The following is a 19627-nucleotide window of genomic DNA, read 5'->3' on the forward strand; positions in this document are numbered from 1 at the left end:
GAGCAGAGAGGACAAGATATTGATAGCAATATTTATGCAATTCCCGATCTTATTGACCGATTATATAATGAATTATCGAAAATTTTCGCGCTTCGAGCTGGCTCACTAAACAGTGCAGCTAATTTCGTGGCAAAAGCGAACACTGTGATGTTTATCACCCTATGAGAACCCAAAACCCAATTTTTGTGGGGGGGCGGGCTGACGAAGTGCTGTTTCGTTCGTGCCAACGGGTACGCCCGAAGATGTCTAATTATTATTGGGCGGTCCTACGTTTTAAAACAGACCTCGCTCAGCTCTACCGGTAAATCTGATTACGTGAGTAGAGAGAGGATCAAAATTGATAGCAGTATATATGTAATTCCAGATCATATTGGCCGATTCAATCATGATTTACTGAAATTTTTCGCGCTTCGCGCGTCTAGGCGGGAAAAGCTGATCCACAAAACGGACACCCAATGCTCATGTCAAATAGCGTCAAAAAGTGGATAGCCGAAGGGGGGTCTGGGGGGCGAAGCCCCCCAGAAGTTATGTTTATCACCCTATGGGGGGCCCAAGGCCAACGTTTTGGGGGGGCCTGACGAAGTGCTGTTACGGCCCTGGTGCTTAGCAACTATGGCCTTTTGCACCAAACCTAAATATCGTTAGTCTATATTAGTCGTAATTTAATGTAGGGTATGTTTTAGTTTTTGCAGGTTCACCGGTCCGCAAGATTTGCCTTGAAGTTTTACCGGTCCACGAGGTCAAAAAAGTTGAGAACCGCTGACTAAGTAACATATCAGCTGAGAGCATACGTGTGACATTGTTATCTCCCTGTTAATTTCGTATCCAAGTGCAGAGACCTCAAAGTTGGGGCTAAACTCGATATAATATTGACAAAATGGTGTTGTCGGCACAGGGAAAAATGAATATAGACTAACTCACTAGCATATATGCTGCATCGCTATATATTACCTGAATCCTCTTATCGAATGCTCGCAAAATCCGGGCACCTCGGGACAGTCGGAACTGCATTCGTCTTCCATTCTTGAGCACAGTGCCACCCCGTCACATTTTTTGGTGAAGAATGGTCGGTCGAATCTTATCTCTGAAAAATTCCGGGATTTTTTCTTCAGCGTTACAATTTCGTGATGTATTGTTATTGGTATTGTTATTAGTTGTCTAGAACTTGTTCACTGATACGGCCTGATTTAAATTTTTAAATAGATTAATAACACAGACATTAGTCAATACCGGGCAAGTTGCTCAACTATCTACATCAGTGGTTCTTAACCTTGTCTCGAACGCCCCCATAGGGAGCGATTTGGAATTTGATGGGGGAGGAAACGCTCAGGGGGCGAAATGAGGGGGCGCTGAAGAAAAATGGCCTCGCATTAGATGATGTACAAAGGAAATATTATTATATAGTAGAACAATACTTCTATATATCCCAGAGTTCCCATTGCAAACTAACATTCGACAAAATACGTCAAATCTCACGTTTTTCGTCGCGTTCATCGCGAAATATACACCGACCATGTTTCCATGAATGCTGTAGTTTATTTTAATTCATGTAAAAATAATTTATCGTACTTTTGGATTGCCAATTCCCCGTTATAACACTCCCGTCACGCCAACTACTCCGAGTCGTTTCGACACCTTTCGGCACCAACCTCTTAATTGTATCGCAGTTTTGTGCTGTTTTAAACGATGAAAATATCATTAAACTGATACTTATACTGATAGCTCTGGTTATTTTCCACAAAATGTTTTGAACTAGGTATTATATCATGCAGCTCACTGCGTGTCGAAATCGAAAAGGCACAGTAGGCTACTGTACAACTTTTGAGAGTGATGCCCTTTTTACATTAAAGATGTTTTGAAGCTTTTTGGCAAAAATAATTAACTAAATATACTTGTATTTGAGAGCTACAAAATTAAATCGTCAGAATATTTATTCATCGTATCATAAAGGATGATACGGATTAGTGTTGTTACCTCCATTAATGTTAAAGTTAAGAGCTTGGTGCAGGACTAAATTTAATGTGAGCAAATCTCTACCACATTCTCAGTGGATTTAGTAGTCACACAAAGCAATAAAACAAAACCCAATACAATTAACTTCCCCGTATTGCCAATCGCAGAGGAGAATTCGGGATGTGTACATCGATCTCGTACCAAATGCTATGAGCTCGCAGGCTTTGCCTGAAGGTTGTTATAACGACCCTGGATTTGATCCCGAAAATAGCACATACAATTATACAATAATACAATTACAATTAATTAGTCGAGTGCTATAATAGTGAAGTCCCAACCCGAAAGCAGACTTCGACCACTTACCCTTCGTTTTTCCTACAATAGGAGGGGGCGCCAGACTCGGGAAATTTTTGAAAGGGGGCGCTGGAGAAAAAAGGTTAAGAACCACTGATCTACATGGATCACCGTCGTTATTCTCAACATGATTCCCGCTGTATCGCACAGATTTTGCTTTCATTTCAACTTCGAAGCCAAAATACATACTGTCCGTGTTTTAGGCCTAATTATGACAAGTAAAAAGCAGGTTTTGGGAAGATTAGGCTACGCTACGCTAGAGTCACTCGTTACGAGTAAAGTTGTTAGTAACTCCAGTAACACGATCAGTAGAAACTTGCAATATTGAAATGTTTGGATTGTTCTAGGACCTAGGTACTATCGGTAGTTCATATGGGGACTCAGTATTCCAAACTAATATGTGAAATTACTTATATCTGACTGATTTTGCCTACTCGAAGCAATCCTGATCTGCCTTGCACTGCACCATAGATGCGGTTATGCTTCGAGTAAAATTTGACAGCAGCATCTCGTTTACTGTCCCGCAATCCTTTGATGTGAACAACTACTTAACGCATCATAACATTTAGTTCTATTCTTAATATAGGTTGAAAAGATACTGTAATATATCTATCCACACTCACCAACTCCATTTGGGATAGCAACACCGGCGCTGGTCTCGTTGCCATTGCTCCAGTCTGCAAAGATGTAGATAAACGTTATACGAGGTATCTAAGAGAAGATCAAATGGACAAGGCATCAAAATGCATTCGAATATGATAATAAAACGTTTGCATCAATTTGGAAGGAAAACTGACGAATTGACATTAGCGGTATCGTAATTTTATCACGACAAAAATTCGTTTTTATCGATACATTGGAATGATTTGCATAGGTATAGTCAACAACAAAGTAAGTTTTGCCTACCTTCGTGATTTACTCTACTTCCACCTGAACAACTTTCAGGAAAAATACTTACTTTTCAAAGTTTGCATTTTGAAAAGTATAAAGTAGGTTTGTGGAAAGTTTGGATCACTTTTAAGAGAGATATTGTCATAGGAACAGCCAAAAATAGCCCATGTATCACGTGAAGTGAGTACATTTTCGAAGATTGCACCTATTTCTAGTATCAATAGTGGTTTTGCATTAACTGCGAAGACTTACATATTGTAATTTCTGAAGTATAGCCACCTGCGCCTGCTAAAAGCATGCAACAACGCTCCCAAATTTACTAATAGAAATTACTGAAGTACATTTTAGGTCGTTAATTTTATATGTACACTTGCAGTACTTATTGCAACAAAAGTTGCTAGAAATTAACAGTTTTACTTCCATGTCTACTCGAGTAGCAACGCTGTATTCTTTGACCATCTCTGATGTTTTGTCAGCTACCCGATGCGAAGTTACTTATTAGAACTAGGTTTATTAGTCACACAAGATGGAAACTGACATCGCTTTGACATTGGTGCTAGCTAGTAGTTACGTGGTGCTTGTTACCTTTTATATGTGCAAAATATATTCGATATTCATTGCAGAAGAAGTCGTGGATGTCGTGGCAGTTCATCTCGTCAGAGTCATCCGGGCAGTCGATAGGTCCTATAGTTGGAAAGAAAACGAATTGTTTGTTCACAATCAACTTTTTATTAGAACCCTTACTGAATAATGACAAGGCTTCTAGCCCCAACCATCACATGAACTGAATAAAATAACTAACTAATGTAGTATCACATTTATTGTGTGTTGTATTTATATCATTTTATCATTATAACTGACAGCTACTGTCTAATGGTTTTTAATTTTTCAAAGAGCTTAGAAAATATGGGGACATTGATTTCTCAAGAAAGGTTGGGAACCCCTGGCCTAAATGGTGGTAAGCTACCACGTTGACACCCACGATAAACCTTACAACACACCAACCAGCATTTCAGCATAAAGTTAATGAAATAGCGATTGACCCATATTGCATGCCTACCGTTGCAAAGTTGATGTCTTCCGATGATCCTACTTCCGTCGTAACATTCGAACGTATTTTCGTCCACTGGACAGAATGCTTCGTCAAGTTTATTTGTGCAGTCAGTTCTTTATGAAACAAAATTATGCGTGTATGTTATATTTAGGGTTGCATTTAAAACAAAAATCAATTTAAAATAAACATGTTCAAAACTTGACCCTTATTTAAAACACGTTCTTTTTATATATTAGACATGACGTCACGACTCTTTAATTGTGGAGCAGTAGCAGTGGAATATCATTGACCATTGAAAATAGGGTAAATACGGGTCCTTTGTTGAAAAAGGCTTCCGACCCCTGTCCTAAACGCACCAAGAATATCCTTGACCTGGTCTACATCGTAATACAGCGTTTTTCACGGTCGGCAGAGATCATCATCATCAGTGCATCCATTCCGTACCAATGATATATATAACTACATGCTATAACTTTTGAATCGACGACGATATCATGGGTTACAATCATACCATGCCGTATACGTCGGCTATAACGGGTGCAACTCGTTCGTATGTATGTATGTATGTATTATTGGGCACAACACAGTGGAGCTTATCGCCTTTTTAGGCCTTGTGCTTATAGGTCTTTGCTTCTGTATTCTTGGGAACTTCTTTCAATCTCTCTCGCAGTTATTCTTCATTCTCTCTCGCTCCCATGTGTTCCCATCGTGGTCTCTGCTGCCGACTTGTAGCACGGCTCACTTTCAGTCTGGGCTTTTCAGTGCACTACCGTAGTAGTCAGTGGGTCTAAGCCGGGATTCAAATCCACGTCCATAGGTGTCGTGACTGCAGTGTTTAGCCAGCTGCGCCACTCGCTTCCGCCAGCTCGTTCATGAAGGCCAGGGGTCGGGAAGGACGGGAACATTCTTCGACCGAAGAGCCATATTGACAAAATATTTTCCATTGTAACTCACAAAGAGCCATAAATGCCAATCACCTGTTACGTCACAATTGAAAATTTGTGACATATTGGCAGTAGGGCTGGGCAAAATCGAGTACCTGGGTGATTCGATTCTGAATCACGTAAAATGCTTCGAGTCGAGTCGAGTAATCGAGTATCACTCATTATGACGTCATAGCAAAATCTTATTTGTCAAATTTCAAATATGTACCTTTTAAGAGACCACAAAGAATATAATGCCAGTTTCCATCATATTAAGGATACTTTGTTATTTTTTTCGACCATACCGATTTCATTGCACTTGGTGACAATATCGTGGGATGATCATGACTTCGTAAATGTGCTATTTCCAGTAACGTTCGTAGCTGTGTACTTCGTGTTTCGTATGCTACGATACGGCCATTCAAGGCTTCAACAGTGAAATTAGCATAAACTCGTTGATCGTTGATAAACTCCTCGTTGATGAATCAACTTTCAGTGGTGAGGAGCGTATAATTTCAGTACTCGAAAAAATCGTCTTTTACTACTCGACTCGAATCATTAAAATTAATACTCGATTCAGATTCGAGTACTCGAATCATTGTGCTCAGCCCTAATTGGCAGAACTATTACATGGCATTCGTAGTGTGCACTATATTTTCTCTGCTGTGACGCGTAGATTGAGCCAAACATGGTCACTACAGCAGTACATTCCTTAAAACATTCAATTATTATTGGTATTTTCGAAGGATGTCTAAGAATGACTAGAATTTTGAGCATTTTTACTCCCAAAATCAAGAGATTTACAAATTTTGTTCCAAATAAAGCGGAGGAGGCAAGCACGGGTCAGGCAGAGACGGACCAAGCCTTAGCTGTGATAGCGCGACTCGTTAATAGCTTAGAATTTATATTCGCTAATATTAATCGAGTATAATTGTTCATTAATTCTGAATATTTAAATGATGATCGACTTCTGTATTCGGCTAACAAAACGTTGCGCTACACACCTATATTTTAAGGGCGGTATCGGAAAGCTACTTATCAATCAAAAACATGGATAGGAGCTATGGCGTTGTTCATAATTTGAATTTCTAACAGGGATATCTAGAACTTCTAGCTGTATTATCCAACACATTTCTTACAAATGTTGAGATTGTTTGTACTAAATAGTATCATCAAATTACCCCTCAAGATAGCAAAATGTCGAGTATGTTCAATTGTTCATATGCCACATTATAGCCATCCGACAGTGGTGTTGTGGTTTCACTCTAGTCACCATCAGCAAGGAAGAGCCGTCATTTACGCCCAATTCCAAGAAGGCAAAAAATGCACACTCTATTCCGAGTTTTACGGACAAAATGGATAAAAAGTAGTCATTCACAGAAGTGAAACCGCCATAGTGAGAAACCAGTATATGCAAGTTACATGAAGAATATTATTGTTACACAAAAATATAATTAAAATATCAGTGGACGCACTCCCAATTTCGCTTATGACTTAACAGCACCCCTGCATATGGAGAAACCCGATCGCGATATAATAGTAATGAGCCAGCATCAATATATCTCTCGTATTACTCATAACGCGTTCACATGAGGTATATCGTCCTAAAGCTACTCTTTTCACAGTTTATATTACCGTGTTTTGCCGGCCATAATCTTAATTTTGCAAATTCCATTGTTCGCTAATAAAGGGGTTGCTAGAGTAGAACCCTATGATCCGTTATAATGTAATATATTATTGTATATTGTATTATTGTAATTGAGTGTTCAAGCAATAAACAAGGGTATGGAATTTCAATCATTTAAATGGTCCGGCCCGCGAGCGATCAGATGGTTTGAATCCGGCCCGCGACGTAATTTGAGTTTGACACCCCAGCTAGATACGTTTATACTTCCACGAGAATAATTATTCTGGCCGTTATGAAAATTTACTAACAAGTTGCTGCAATATTGGTATATTAGTTACAAGGAAATTTCCGAAATTAGTAATGTTATCAAAAATGGATTGCACAGATTGTGAACTTGCAACGCCAACCAAAATTTGAATAGTCTGGCCGTAACACTTGAGATGTGATGACTAAAATATCAGTTCCGACGCATTGGCAGATCCATGAGTCAGTTACATTTTGGTAGATCTTCGTACACTGCAATAAAGCAGAATAATTTGCGATAGATTTATCAAAAGTAAAAAATTTCTACACGCTTCGCGCAAAATGTTGTCACTCGATTTCTTGCTTTTAATATTGTCACCCCTTTGTGAAAATGAAAGAACGCCTGATGTATCAGATTGAGTGTGACTATATTCACGATTACGAGACAGAATGTCGCTCAACATATGCGACCTTGCGTTTGCGCTCGCAGAAAGACCGTCGACTATGAAACCTAGGCAGAAAATGATTGACGCAAGTTGGTCGAAGCTTTCGATATCGATATATGTCCAATTGTCCAGGTGCTGAATAGTCCATTCCTTGCAAACTGAGCCCAGCGATATACAGCGGACCGGCAATATAGTCAGGTGACAATATTATTGACCTATGAGCTTCGAAAAATGTTCGCGCTTCGCGCGGCTATTGGCCCGCGCAATAGATCGTCAATCAAATGTGGCCCTTTGGCTGAAAAGGTTGGCCACCCCTGCCATAGAGCATAGACTATATAAACTTCTCTATATTCAAAACTAACTATAGGTGTAAGATAGGCGCCGACTTTTATTTTTGCATGGGGTGGCGGCAGGCGCGTAGCCAGGGGGGTGTCGAAACCCCCTCCTTTTGAAACGCAAAACCCCTTCCTTTTGAAATGACCATTCTGACGCTAATATTCAGTTGCAATTCAACAAGCCGTGTTATCAGTGTTACGCGGGGCCAATTAGCGAGATTATTCTGTGCACGCATATCGCATCACACAGTGTAACGCGACGCGATCTCCCGCTGAGATGATTGCTAAAGTAGGTCATTGATTGTCGCGCACTCGGCATTCGTCGCTGGACTGAGCAGTAACACTTAGCGACAATTCTGGAACACAAAAGACAGGCAAGAATGATGATTACAAACGCGCGCGGCCAATCAGTAATTATCCCTTACCGCCAACGCAATGGGTTTTTACTTATGCCCGTATTATGAAAAAATTCATAACACGAGAGTTACGTAGTACTCGTATTAAAACGCGATTTAGGACTTACGGAGTTTGGTATTACAAAAATAAACTTATCCGGCGCCTATCAAATACTCGTTTCAGCGTCAGAACCGGGAAATCGCGTCGGAAAGGTGAGCAATACCAGCGGTACCGGTTCGGCACCCTAGTTTATGGTTACTCAAGCGGCTTATTTTTGTATTTCCGGACAACAATGGTCGCTCGCCTATGAAACATAAGCGAAGCATGTCATTTGCGGATTATATCAGTTCTAGTTCAGTCAGAGTCAGACACGCAATCTTATCAAATGGATTCTGAGAAGAGGGGGGAGAAGAGAGTCAACTATTCCGAATATGAAAAGGAATTATTGATCAATTTGGTGGCCAGAACACCGATTTTGTTGGATAAATCGACTGCTCGATCCATATGCAATGTCAAGGAGTCAGCTTGGAAAAAAGTTCAAATGGACTTCAATATCGATAGAAATACAAGAAATGTCAGTGATTGGACGAAGCTCCGAGTTCTATACAAAAACCTCAAGACAAAGGCGGCCAAAAAAATGACTGATATCAATAAAGAAAATTTCAAGACTGGAGGTGGGCCGTTCAAGGATCACGAGTTATCTCCTATTTCAAACAAGGTTTGTAGGCCAACTTTCCTTAGTTTCTGAAAATTGCTAGTCAAGTTTCTCATTTTAAATGGTGTGATTCCATTTCCAGCTGCTTGCAATGGAGCCTGCTCAATTCAATCCAATATTACCAGACTCCGAGTTGGACACAGAAAGAGCTTCTTTTCCACAGTTTGGTGGGTTCATTGCAAGTACAGAAAAAGGTTGGTCGTATTACTCTTGTGTGCATCTGCTGTTCAACTCACATCGCGAAACCCACTGATCCAATCCCCAATACCAACTATATGGTGGGGAATAATATAACCATTCTGGACCCGCTTCAAACAATTCTTTTGTGAATGGGATAGCCTACTACAGAGAACTGGAGAAAGAATTGTGCATAGTGTATGTCTTGTACCTATTATAGCTGCCATGTCAGAACAGTATGATATAGTCAATTCATGCGACTTGTACATTATGTACAACGATTGCAAGGCCGAACTTTTCGTACTGACTTCAAAGATTAATGTGCTACTAATAACTCCCTATACGGCCGAAAAATACAATCACGGACGTATCTTACAAGTTATCATGACGACGACTTCAAAAAAACTCTATCAATCCCACCTGAACTAATAACTCCCTTCGGTCGAAAAAAACAGAATCTCCTCGCGTACCACCTGGATGACCGCGTACCACAGGTTGAGAACCACTGCCCTAACACATCATTTATCTGTTCATCTCATGGAAAATACATGTGGCACCAAGTATGTCTTGTTTGAATTCAGATGAATTGATCACACTGACAGCTGAGGTATTGTCTCCCTCGAGCACAGCACCTGTTGACGACTCGCTACTATCTGCCGAGTCAAGCAGACATCCCCTCTCTTCGAAATCATTAAGAATGTATGCCACTACTCCTGAGAAACAAGCTTCTCACAAGACACCAGGTATAGTAGCCAGAGCCGTAACAGCACTTCGTCAGCCCCCCCAAAAAACTTTGGTCTTAGGCCCACGTTATTAAGTAGCTCACATCGCGACAATTGGTTGCTGATTAAAACATCGATTTTGACTGCATTGCTGCATTTCCCGATTTACGTTCGCAAAGCATCATTGGAATTATGGGCACTGGAATAAATTCCAACTAGCAGGCACACACAATAAAACACTGTTCAACTTCGCGCTACGAGAATATTTATCACAAAAATGGTTCACAAAATATTTTAAACGCGGCTTGCGGCCCTCAACGACGCAAATAATGCACTTTAATTAGTAGAAGGTGAACGTATATTTGGTCGTCAAATCGCGATAGGAGATGGTGTTTCTCAGAGCGCGCGATCAAATCTACGTTTCCAGCGATGAGGTCGAATTTGTACACCTAATAAGGATCGTCAGTTTGCTGAAATCAGCATCAGTACGCTGCGCGAAATACATAGTAGTGATCATTTTTATCGGTCTGGACGTACAATCGGCCGGCAAGGTTGCGCTGATAACGAAATTGCAGACATGCCGCAAACCTTCACCAATTACAATTACTGGGTGGGCTAGTCATACCTAAATACCCTGATTCGGCAATGACAACGAGCACAATTTGTTCAGACGCGGGCATAAGTTTTAATCAAAAAGATACATAAACACTTACAATATTACACTCAGAGATTGTTACTGTTTGGCGAAAGTGATTCTGCAGACGGTAGTAGGCCTGCATGCGGGGGCGCTAAATCATACCACCGCCGATAATACCAATTAGACATCGAAGACCCATTTCGCATACAAATGATTCTCGCTAATTTTGAGTACGCAGCATCGATAATACGAATTAGTAAATTGGCATTTCAAAAGGACTGGATTTCTAGTTTTAAGTGAGAAACTCACTAGCTACGCAACTAGGGTTTTAATACCGACAACGCGCTGGTTATTCAGCTCGGGACCTACGGCAGACGCAAGTCCCGATCAGCCAATCGAATTTGATCGTGAAATGATGCGATTTTAATTATTCAGGTGTTATTGCTGCAAGAGCATTATGGCTGCACATGCCGCAACCTTATCGATGGAAATACAAATCCCGATGGTTTGAAATTCGATCCGCGACATATAGCTGTGCCCGATAGAGTCCGTCCAGCAATGAAGTTTATTGGAACTTAAAAGGCTCCCGCTCAAACTAATCGAATAAATTCGTAATTTCCGCCACCGGGAATCTCTTGTTGCATCAATATTTGACAACATAATTCAACGCCGTGCACTGCACAATGCACAGTGTTATTAACAGATCAAACACTGATAAGTGTCTTCGAGGGAATACAAGTGTGCAAAGCAGACAAGAATTAGTAGCCTCGAGATTATAGCAAACGAGAAAGCGCGCATCTAATCCGTAATTCCTCAACTTGCGTATGGCACAATCGAGTTCCGAGTCTGACATCGCGACAATTCTTTGCAATTGAATATGCGCACTTAGCGCAGGGATGACTTTCAATTCGCAGGCATACACAACACACACTGTCCTTTTTTGCGGTTCAATTAAAAAGGCTATCACGAAACTAACTCAAGAATTATTTTGTAAACGAATATGCGTACAAATACATTTTAATTGAGAGAAGTATAACGTGAATTCGCTCGTCCGGTAGAGAGAGCTGTTGTTTCTCAGAGCACGCGTGTCGAAATCGACGTCGTAAACGAGGTCGCGTCGATTGTATTGATTACTAATCACGGATTACAATTTATTTGGCCGTTAAGCACTAGTTTAAGCTGCGTATACAATTAGTAGCGCGCGTATCGGTTAATAGTAAATAGTTGGCATTTACGCGATAATCACAGACTCGCTAACTGACAGCACAGACGGCGGGCGTTTAAGCATTTTGTATAGGGTGGCCGCCACCCCATAATTATGCCATGGGGTGGCTGCGCCACCCCGCCACCCCGTAACTCGGCGCCTGTAACCATAGAGGCATAGACTAGAGATGCTTTTCTAGATTCATAACTGACTATTACAAAATCAAACATCGTACATGCGGTCGCAGATGGAGGTTTTGTCGATGCATATCGGCTCTGTCTCATTGCGGACGAAAATCTCAGTACTGATATTCGACTCCCTCGGCGTACACTGCATTTGGCCAGGACAGTCACAGTCTGATCCTGTAAATGTATGTAATTAACACGACTATGTGTTGAGTAAGCGTGTTCGAAATCGGTGATATCACGTGTCTGCGATAATATATAGGCGGTTACAGAGAATTAACTTTATTTATGACGAGTTGTTGTGTCCGTTAATAGTGACTATGATATATAGTCGGTGGCTTATTTATTAGAAGTTTCCCTAGTCTTGCGATTCTCAAGTAATGCGGGAATCCTTTATAGATCAATCGATAAATATATATTTCTGACAATTCATTGATGTAACACGCATAACTTGATTCAAGGGATGTAGCCTAGTCATGAATTCAGAGTTGATCAGAGTAGTAAAGACTGTTGCACTCATGTAGAAGTAATGACATAAATGTCTACTCTGTTACAAATAGAATAAAATGATTTTCCATACAGATTAAAACAAATGTAGGTAGAAGTAGAAAACGAAATGTGAGAAGAGTACTCAAGTAACTAGTTCGAAGAAGTAGGTTGGGACAAGACGTCGCAAATCCAATTGCCGGTGACAATTGGATGACACAGTATACGTGACTAACACATGGATTTAATGATGATAAAAATTGGTGCACTATAAGGTCCAGTTTTACAAGGCAATTTCATTGATGAATATCCTGCCAAACTATCTTAATACTACTTCCTACTTGACTAAGCTAAAACGCAAAACCGAAGTAGTCTGGCTTAAAAAATAATAAAGCAGCAGTAGTCTAAAAACGCAAAAATCACAAGAGTAGTTGAAAAACACGTGAAGATATTTTACCTTTCAATTACATTCCCATGATGTTGCCCCGCATAGGTAGCTCCAAACGTTGATAAATAAATACTACATACATCTCCCCTCCAGTTACCTTATAACCGGAAAATCAATCGTCAACTCCTCTACTAACTAGCGTAACTGTACCGGGTCTCTTAAATTTACAATTTACAATGAGATACGAACCTTGGCAAACCCATTTGCAAATCTCCGGCTTTTGATAACCCTTCTTTTCGGGACAGGCGCATTCGTCCGAGAGATCGTCGCAATGGATGATTCCGTCACAGACGTGTATGTTGGGAATGACCAACGACCGGTCGAGGCAACGGAAGCAATTCTCGTTCGAAAACGCTGCGCGTAAAACGTCAAACTCATTTTGAAATAATGCTTTACACTCTGTTAACGCCGCGCCTTGTGGTACACGATAGAGCGGTTTACCTCAAATGACATTTTGATTATAGCCCTTGGTGTTTGTGTTTGCGGTCCGATTCCCGGTCATAAATCACGACATGATTATCATCGATCAGGCATGGGGCTGTTTCCGCAAGTGATAAATTATTAAGATGACGGTATGCACTAAAATACGTTTAACAATAGCTTTGGTCGAGGCTTTTTGAGTTTGCGATTAATGACAATCCGTTTCACATGCATTAAGCTTGTACATAATGTACAGCTTCACGAGTCCTAATGGAACAATGTGATATTGAAGACACGACTATAGTCTACTTGTTTGTTTGTTTGATATTCATAGTGTTTCGACTATACATTGGCCATTTTACACAAGGCCTATACTCTTTATTTTTATTTCGTATTTACCGACTTTTAGCCGAGCCCACTTCTAGGCTTTTTAAAAGAGAGCACCGTTTACGCGGATCACGTAGCGGGGGGAGCCTACCTCCAACAGGTATGCTGGAGTCGACCTCGATCGGACTCGAAACCGCAACCCATTGGTATTGCAGCTGTGGATCATACCGCTACGCTATCTCGCCACATACTTTCGTCTACTAAATATATATAGCATAGATTAGTGACTCACAGGCTTGTACAAAATACTTGATTTTCAAAAAGCGCAACTAGAACTAGAGCTACTTAATTTTTAAAACTCGCATCTAGAGCTAGAACTACGCCATTTTCAAAATCCGCAACTAGAGCTAGAACTACCCAATTTTAAGGAAAGGAAAGGACGTAGTTTATTTTTGTCCTTGATGTTTTTTCGGCATATACACCGACTCATGATAGACATACACACGATCTGTGCATATGCAATATGCATAGATTAAAATCCTTAACTAGAACTAGAACTAGACCTAGTCAATTTTCAAAATCAGCAACTAGAACTATAACTACTCAAAAAAACGTTAGTTAGTTGACCATCATCTAACTAAATGGGTAGTTTGTACAAGTCTGTATGAGTAGCTTCATTAGTAGTCCTACAGATTACAACACATATGGTATGCACACATGTGGTAGACTTTTGTTTTGTGACTCACTGAAAATTAGGGGTTCCCCGAAGGCTTGTAGATTAACGTAGGACAGACCGGGGCACGTTACGGCCCGCGGGTCAAATACCGACTATACGTGAGAAGTGCGGAGAAAATTTTGAAGAGCAATAAAATCTGCCCAAAAAGACCCTAATTCATGTTTTTCTATTTTGAAAACTTTTGTTTCACTTTTTGCAAGAAACGTGATTATAATAATGGACATCAAATCATTTGGCGTGCCATGAAAAATCATCTTGCGTGCCAATTTTGGCACGCGTGCCAGGGGTAACGGATCCCTGGCGTAATGTATATGCATATTAAAGTCGATATAACTTGGGTTAGTTTAAGTCGGGATTATGACATGAGCATCACGCAGTCATTCGGCTGAGGCTGCGAGAAGACGAATTCGCAAAACCTGCCAGCAAATTTACCAAAGGAATATGACGATTTTACCAAGCCACAAGCCGCTCGGGATAGTGAACAAGCTGAAACATCCCATACATTTTGGTCTCTTGAAAGAAGGGCGTGTCTAGGGGTTGGTGTGATTAAAGAGTTGACACTGATTCTTGTTTATCAATGTTTTGAATAATTCCGTGGCATAAATATTATCTTTGTTCTTTGACTCTAAATTCTTATTGCCTAATAGTAACACAGCCACCCAGAAGCTTGTGTTAACCACGTAATTCATTGCTTTCAATTTAAAAATTATTAGATATTGATTCACCGCCGAATATAGTGCAAACTTTTGACTTAGCTCGCCAACGTATTTCCTGCCTGTCATTCTCAGATAATAGTTTCTTATCTGTGAGGTAGGGGTTACCAAGTCATTGGAGGTTGAGAACCGTACACAAGTGGATGGGAGAGATTCCGACCCCAAAAAGTCACCCGCTGGCTACGCCAACTTTGGCGGTGATGGCTCTGAGCGAGCAATGGTTGCACGAACATCATTTAACATAACAATGGCATCTCAATTCACCCAAAACCACGACTACTGGTTCTAGTTGTTCGGCAACCAATGTTTTCTTCAAATTCGCAACTAGAACTAGAACAACTCAATTTTTAAAATCCGCAACTAGAACTAGAACTACTCGAAAACCGTTAGTTAGTTGACCATCAATTAACTAAATGTTTAGTCTCTACAAGTCTGGTGACTGATTAATTACATTTCCAATCGAGTACTAGCCCTGGAATCAGGTAGAGTATATTACAGTATCACTACTGCCGTATAAGAGCGCGGATAGTGTGGAAAGTGTGAATATGTATGCGATTATACATCGCATAATGCCTAATGCCAGATCTACAATACATAATGACAGTTCGGTCTTTTTTTTCGACCATACCTATTTCATTGCACCTTGTTACAATGCTGTGGGATGTGGAGTGGATTGATCGTGACTTCGCTGGAATGCCACTTGGAGAAACGTGCGTAGCTGTGTACCGCGTGTTTTGGATGCTGTGATACGACTAACCGAGGTTTAAAGACCTCTACTTTGGAACAATGTATCGGAAATTAAATTCTCGGTGAGAATATAAGTCTTACAGGAAAGGGACGTAACATTTCTGTACTCACTCATCGTCTCTCACTATTAGATTCCAATCGTGTTACAATTGATACTCAATTCAGATTCGGTTACTTCGAGTACTGGCATCATTATATTATATTATTAGGCCCAGTCGTACTATGTTTTGGAAATTTCATAACATCGTCTTTTGTAGTCTTGTGCAATTTGCATCATTCGTAGCCACGGCAACAGGCATGATTGCTGATCGATTAGTCACAACGGAAGTTTGAAGCTGTTTATTGTTATACATTAGGGTTGTTCATAATTTGGAAAATCTCAAAATTTATGCGTATCCATGTCTCATTCTATAGATTATAGTTTAAAAAAGTCAATGAACCTGCAATAAGCTCACGGGAAAGTCGTTAACATTTGTCTAAATGCGTTTGAAAGTAGCTGCCGTAGAGTGGGCGTGTCAGCGACCATAGAACGGCAGGCAGACTAGTAATTACGAAATCACGGCGTTTGATTAGCTAATCTGCTACGCTTCAATGATCACGACATTGGCGGCTTGTTGATCAGCTGGTCAAGGAGTCGGCTAACGGCGGTGATTCTGTAAGCGCATTGTAGGTTGGTCCGCCAATAATGATTTAGGATTAATTCAGAACATGTTGAGTAACGAAACACATGATGAACAAAGAACAGCTGCTTCACAATATCTATAAATACATGACTGTATGGCTTATTGTGAAGGTAACCGTTGTAGCCCGTATGCCTTGATTTCATTGATGGAAAGCACAAAAACAAGCGGAAAAATATTGCAAAGGCGCTTATGCAAGTGGCAAACGAAAATCTAGTTTCAGAGGGGATGTACCATCATTGAATACAAATATAGAGCTTGATGTTGACACTACTTTGTCTGATCTTATTAGGCTGTTGTCGTGGTATATAATTGAAGTCTTGAATGCTGTAAGGGCTGGATGAATCTGTCATTTATGCTTGGCACTTGTCAGATTATTGCAGAATAATGAATCATACCCGCAAGTGCTGTCAAAGTCCTCGATGCCGCGAAAAGAGGTCTAAAGATAAGCACAGACTATGCTGGTAGGACCAGCAAAAATACAGTTTGCTTGCATTGCTTAGCATGTCCTTAATGAATCTTAGATCATTACCGGCTGCATCACTACTAATGCTTGAATCAAACCAGACATGGACACAAAAAGTATGTATTGAAGCGGTGTGGTAGTTACACTCTTCTTCAGAAATCCAGTTGAGCTACCTGGTCGGCCCACATATCTTCTGAGTATACAGGATTGTGTCCAGAATCCATATCACATGGTATGCCGTACCAGTTCGGCGATGTCTAATATACCTTACCTGCACCCAGAAAACAGGACCACTTGGTTTAATCTCAAGCATATCAGATATGTAGGCTATTTCTGGTATCTATACTTACTTATATAAGTTCACAATCATTCGCTGTTTCACCTCTGTCATGCCTGCAATAGGCTATTGTTGCACTAAAGCTATCGGTACCTAGTTTTAACACTAAAACATTCAATGACCAGATGTCTCATTTTATTATTAAATCACCAACGTACAATGCGCTTACAGAATCATTGCCGTTAGCGAACTTCTCGAACCAGTATAAGCACATAATCAACAAGCCGCTGTGGTCGTGACCATTCAAGCATTGCTGATGAACCAATCGAGAGACGTGATTTCGTGATTACTAGTCTTCTCGCCTTTCTATGATCGCTGACACGCCCACTCTACGGCAGCTACTTTCAAACGTATTTAGACGAATGTTAACGACTTTCCCGTGAGCTTATTGCAGGTTCATTGATGTTTTTTATCAATAATCTACAGCATGAGGCATGGATACGCATCTTTTTTGAGATTTTCCAAATTATGGACAACCCTATTATACATATTGATATTGTTAATATTTTGGTGAGTTGTTCATGGCCATTTCATGGGGAATCCATATGAATACGCAATTTCGATTTCTGACAGTAGGATGCGTGCGCTTCCGTTGTGATGCAACTCAGTTGTAACTGTTTATAAGCCTAAAAAATCAAATCACACCGACCGTGATCTAACGGTTGTCCTTTTTTCTTTCCATCTGTGAAGTTACAAAAACATTCGTCGATGCCGAAGTCACAATCGGAATCTCCATCACAAATGTATCTGTCCGGCAAGACGCAAGCCTTTGTCATGAACGTTCTCGTAACAGGGCATTGAAATCCATTCGGTGTCGATCTGCGGGTTTGAAAAAATGGAAAATTCGTTCATTGTCACAATCAGTTGTTACGTAACTTCGGATTCAGCGAAATGATACCGTGGGTAAATCTGTGCGCGAGTCAAAGAGACCACTAAATCTGATATCTTTTTCATTCAGGACTTATCGCCATTGCGAGGTGACAACATATTGTGACTTTGTGACTATTTTACATAGAATTGGCGCATGAAAATTTGGAAGTTTACGAAAAGAATGGTTGATCCGACGGAAATTATAGTCGCGAAAACCGGTTTTTTGAGCACCATCTCGGAACGATAAACTTATTTCAGTCAAGTCACCAGCGATCAGAGCTAGGTGAATAAATTTCCCGTTTATATGACCCCTTTTTCGATAAGTAAATATAGGGGGCGAAAATTTGTGTCGATTAAAGGGCGACGAGTCGAAAAAGGTTGGTAACCGCTGGGCTATAGCGCATCGATTGCATATCAGGTTGCGTCAGGAATGGAATCAGACGTGACGCACATATTGGATTAGGTGCTTGATACTTCAGTTTGAATTGTGAGCGCAATAGAACATGCTCTAGGTGCGCGGAATGCCATCATTCACACGTAGAATTACCGGGTATTATTTCTGCAAATCTAACTTCAATAATGACTATTCTAACAGTATTATTTGCCATTGCAGTCAAGCAAATTCGAACAAAGGAACTCTTCTCTCGAATTGCGATATAGAACATTACATGGGATGCTGATGTTTCAGGACTCGGCGCAACAACAACCACCAATAATTTTATCACTATTATCACGTTCAAGTACACAATATGTTAGGTCCGAGCGACCGCTATTCTAATCTAATAATAAAACATTTAATTGACACGTATAACTCATTAACAAACAGATTTATTGACTGGGACCAATATCATTTAGAATACACTGCCGCAATATAGGCCTATTCGTGAAATTGCCTCAGGTTAGATTCCAAAGAGACTTACATGATTTCCTCTTATCGTTCTGGTAATAATGATACCATACCTAACCCAAACATTACTTACGATATTCTGTGTTTGCAACTACAAGTTATCTAGATTACTATTCATGTATAGAGACACTGTATTTGTTTGATGCAGGTGTGATCACTAAGTTGGCCTCTAAGATCATTCCTATCTGATACCGAATACTTGGTTATCGTTTTTTTTTCCTGTGTATAATTACTGTTGCACTTTGTGTATGTGTTTTCGGTTGGGGGAAAATAAACTCCCTCTCACTCAAGTACTTATAATCAGAAAATTACCAGTGCGTTTATAACATATTCAGTAACTACGACATCTTTAATATTTACCTGTTGTACTCGATTTCGTCAGATCCATCGAGGCAGCCCCAGTTCGGTTCCAAATTATCGCAAAATGAAACTTTTAACACGCAGTCTCCGTTGTCGCATTGGAAGGAGTGCTCGCAATCGCATTCGTCTTGGCCTGCTCGACATATAATACCAACTTGCAAAATATCCCGGAGATTCTATACAGTGCAATAATCTTGACTCTCCAGTTTAGTATATTGCACTGGTATACTTGCATAACCAATATTTTTCGATATGAGTGACTATGATC

At 40.3% G+C, this 19627-nt stretch overlaps 2 protein-coding genes across 2 annotated transcripts in view; one reads left to right on the plus strand and one right to left on the minus strand.

The window, feature by feature from the left end:
• LOC145449542 (uncharacterized) overlaps positions 1-19627 on the minus strand; it is a 43833-nt gene that overhangs the window by 21692 nt on the left and 2514 nt on the right. The window contains exons 4-11 of the mRNA XM_080327928.1: positions 19360-19492; positions 17872-18041; positions 12986-13150; positions 11913-12039; positions 4259-4365; positions 3784-3882; positions 2931-2984; positions 952-1084 (exon numbers count right to left, since the gene is read on the minus strand). Of these exons, the coding sequence (XP_080184054.1) occupies positions 952-1084; positions 2931-2984; positions 3784-3882; positions 4259-4365; positions 11913-12039; positions 12986-13150; positions 17872-18041; positions 19360-19492 (988 nt within the window). The remainder of the gene's footprint in view (positions 1-951; positions 1085-2930; positions 2985-3783; positions 3883-4258; positions 4366-11912; positions 12040-12985; positions 13151-17871; positions 18042-19359; positions 19493-19627) is intronic.
• On the plus strand, positions 8276-10240 carry LOC145449543 (uncharacterized). Its single transcript, XM_080327929.1, has 3 exons — positions 8276-8940; positions 9020-9131; positions 9696-10240. Exons 1-3 carry the CDS (start codon positions 8608-8610, stop codon positions 9929-9931), a joined length of 681 nt encoding a protein of 226 aa, XP_080184055.1. The 5' UTR covers positions 8276-8607; the 3' UTR covers positions 9932-10240.

This window comes from Botryllus schlosseri, chromosome 11, assembly GCF_051294905.1.
Source record: "Botryllus schlosseri isolate E-star chromosome 11, Bs_hap1, whole genome shotgun sequence".
NCBI lineage: Eukaryota > Metazoa > Chordata > Ascidiacea > Stolidobranchia > Styelidae > Botryllus > Botryllus schlosseri.

What these genes read in the sequence shown, in the direction of transcription:
- LOC145449543 (XM_080327929.1), top strand. Translation starts at nt 8,608, where the DNA reads ATGGATTCTGAGAAGAGGGGGGAGAAGAGAGTCAACTATTCCGAATAT. An exon ending in TATCTCCTATTTCAAACAAG is followed by an intron (nt 8,941 to 9,019) that starts GTTTGTAGGCCA and finishes TTCCATTTCCAG; the next exon opens with CTGCTTGCAATGGAGCCTGC. An exon ending in CATTGCAAGTACAGAAAAAG is followed by an intron (nt 9,132 to 9,695) that starts GTTGGTCGTATT and finishes GTTTGAATTCAG; the next exon opens with ATGAATTGATCACACTGACA.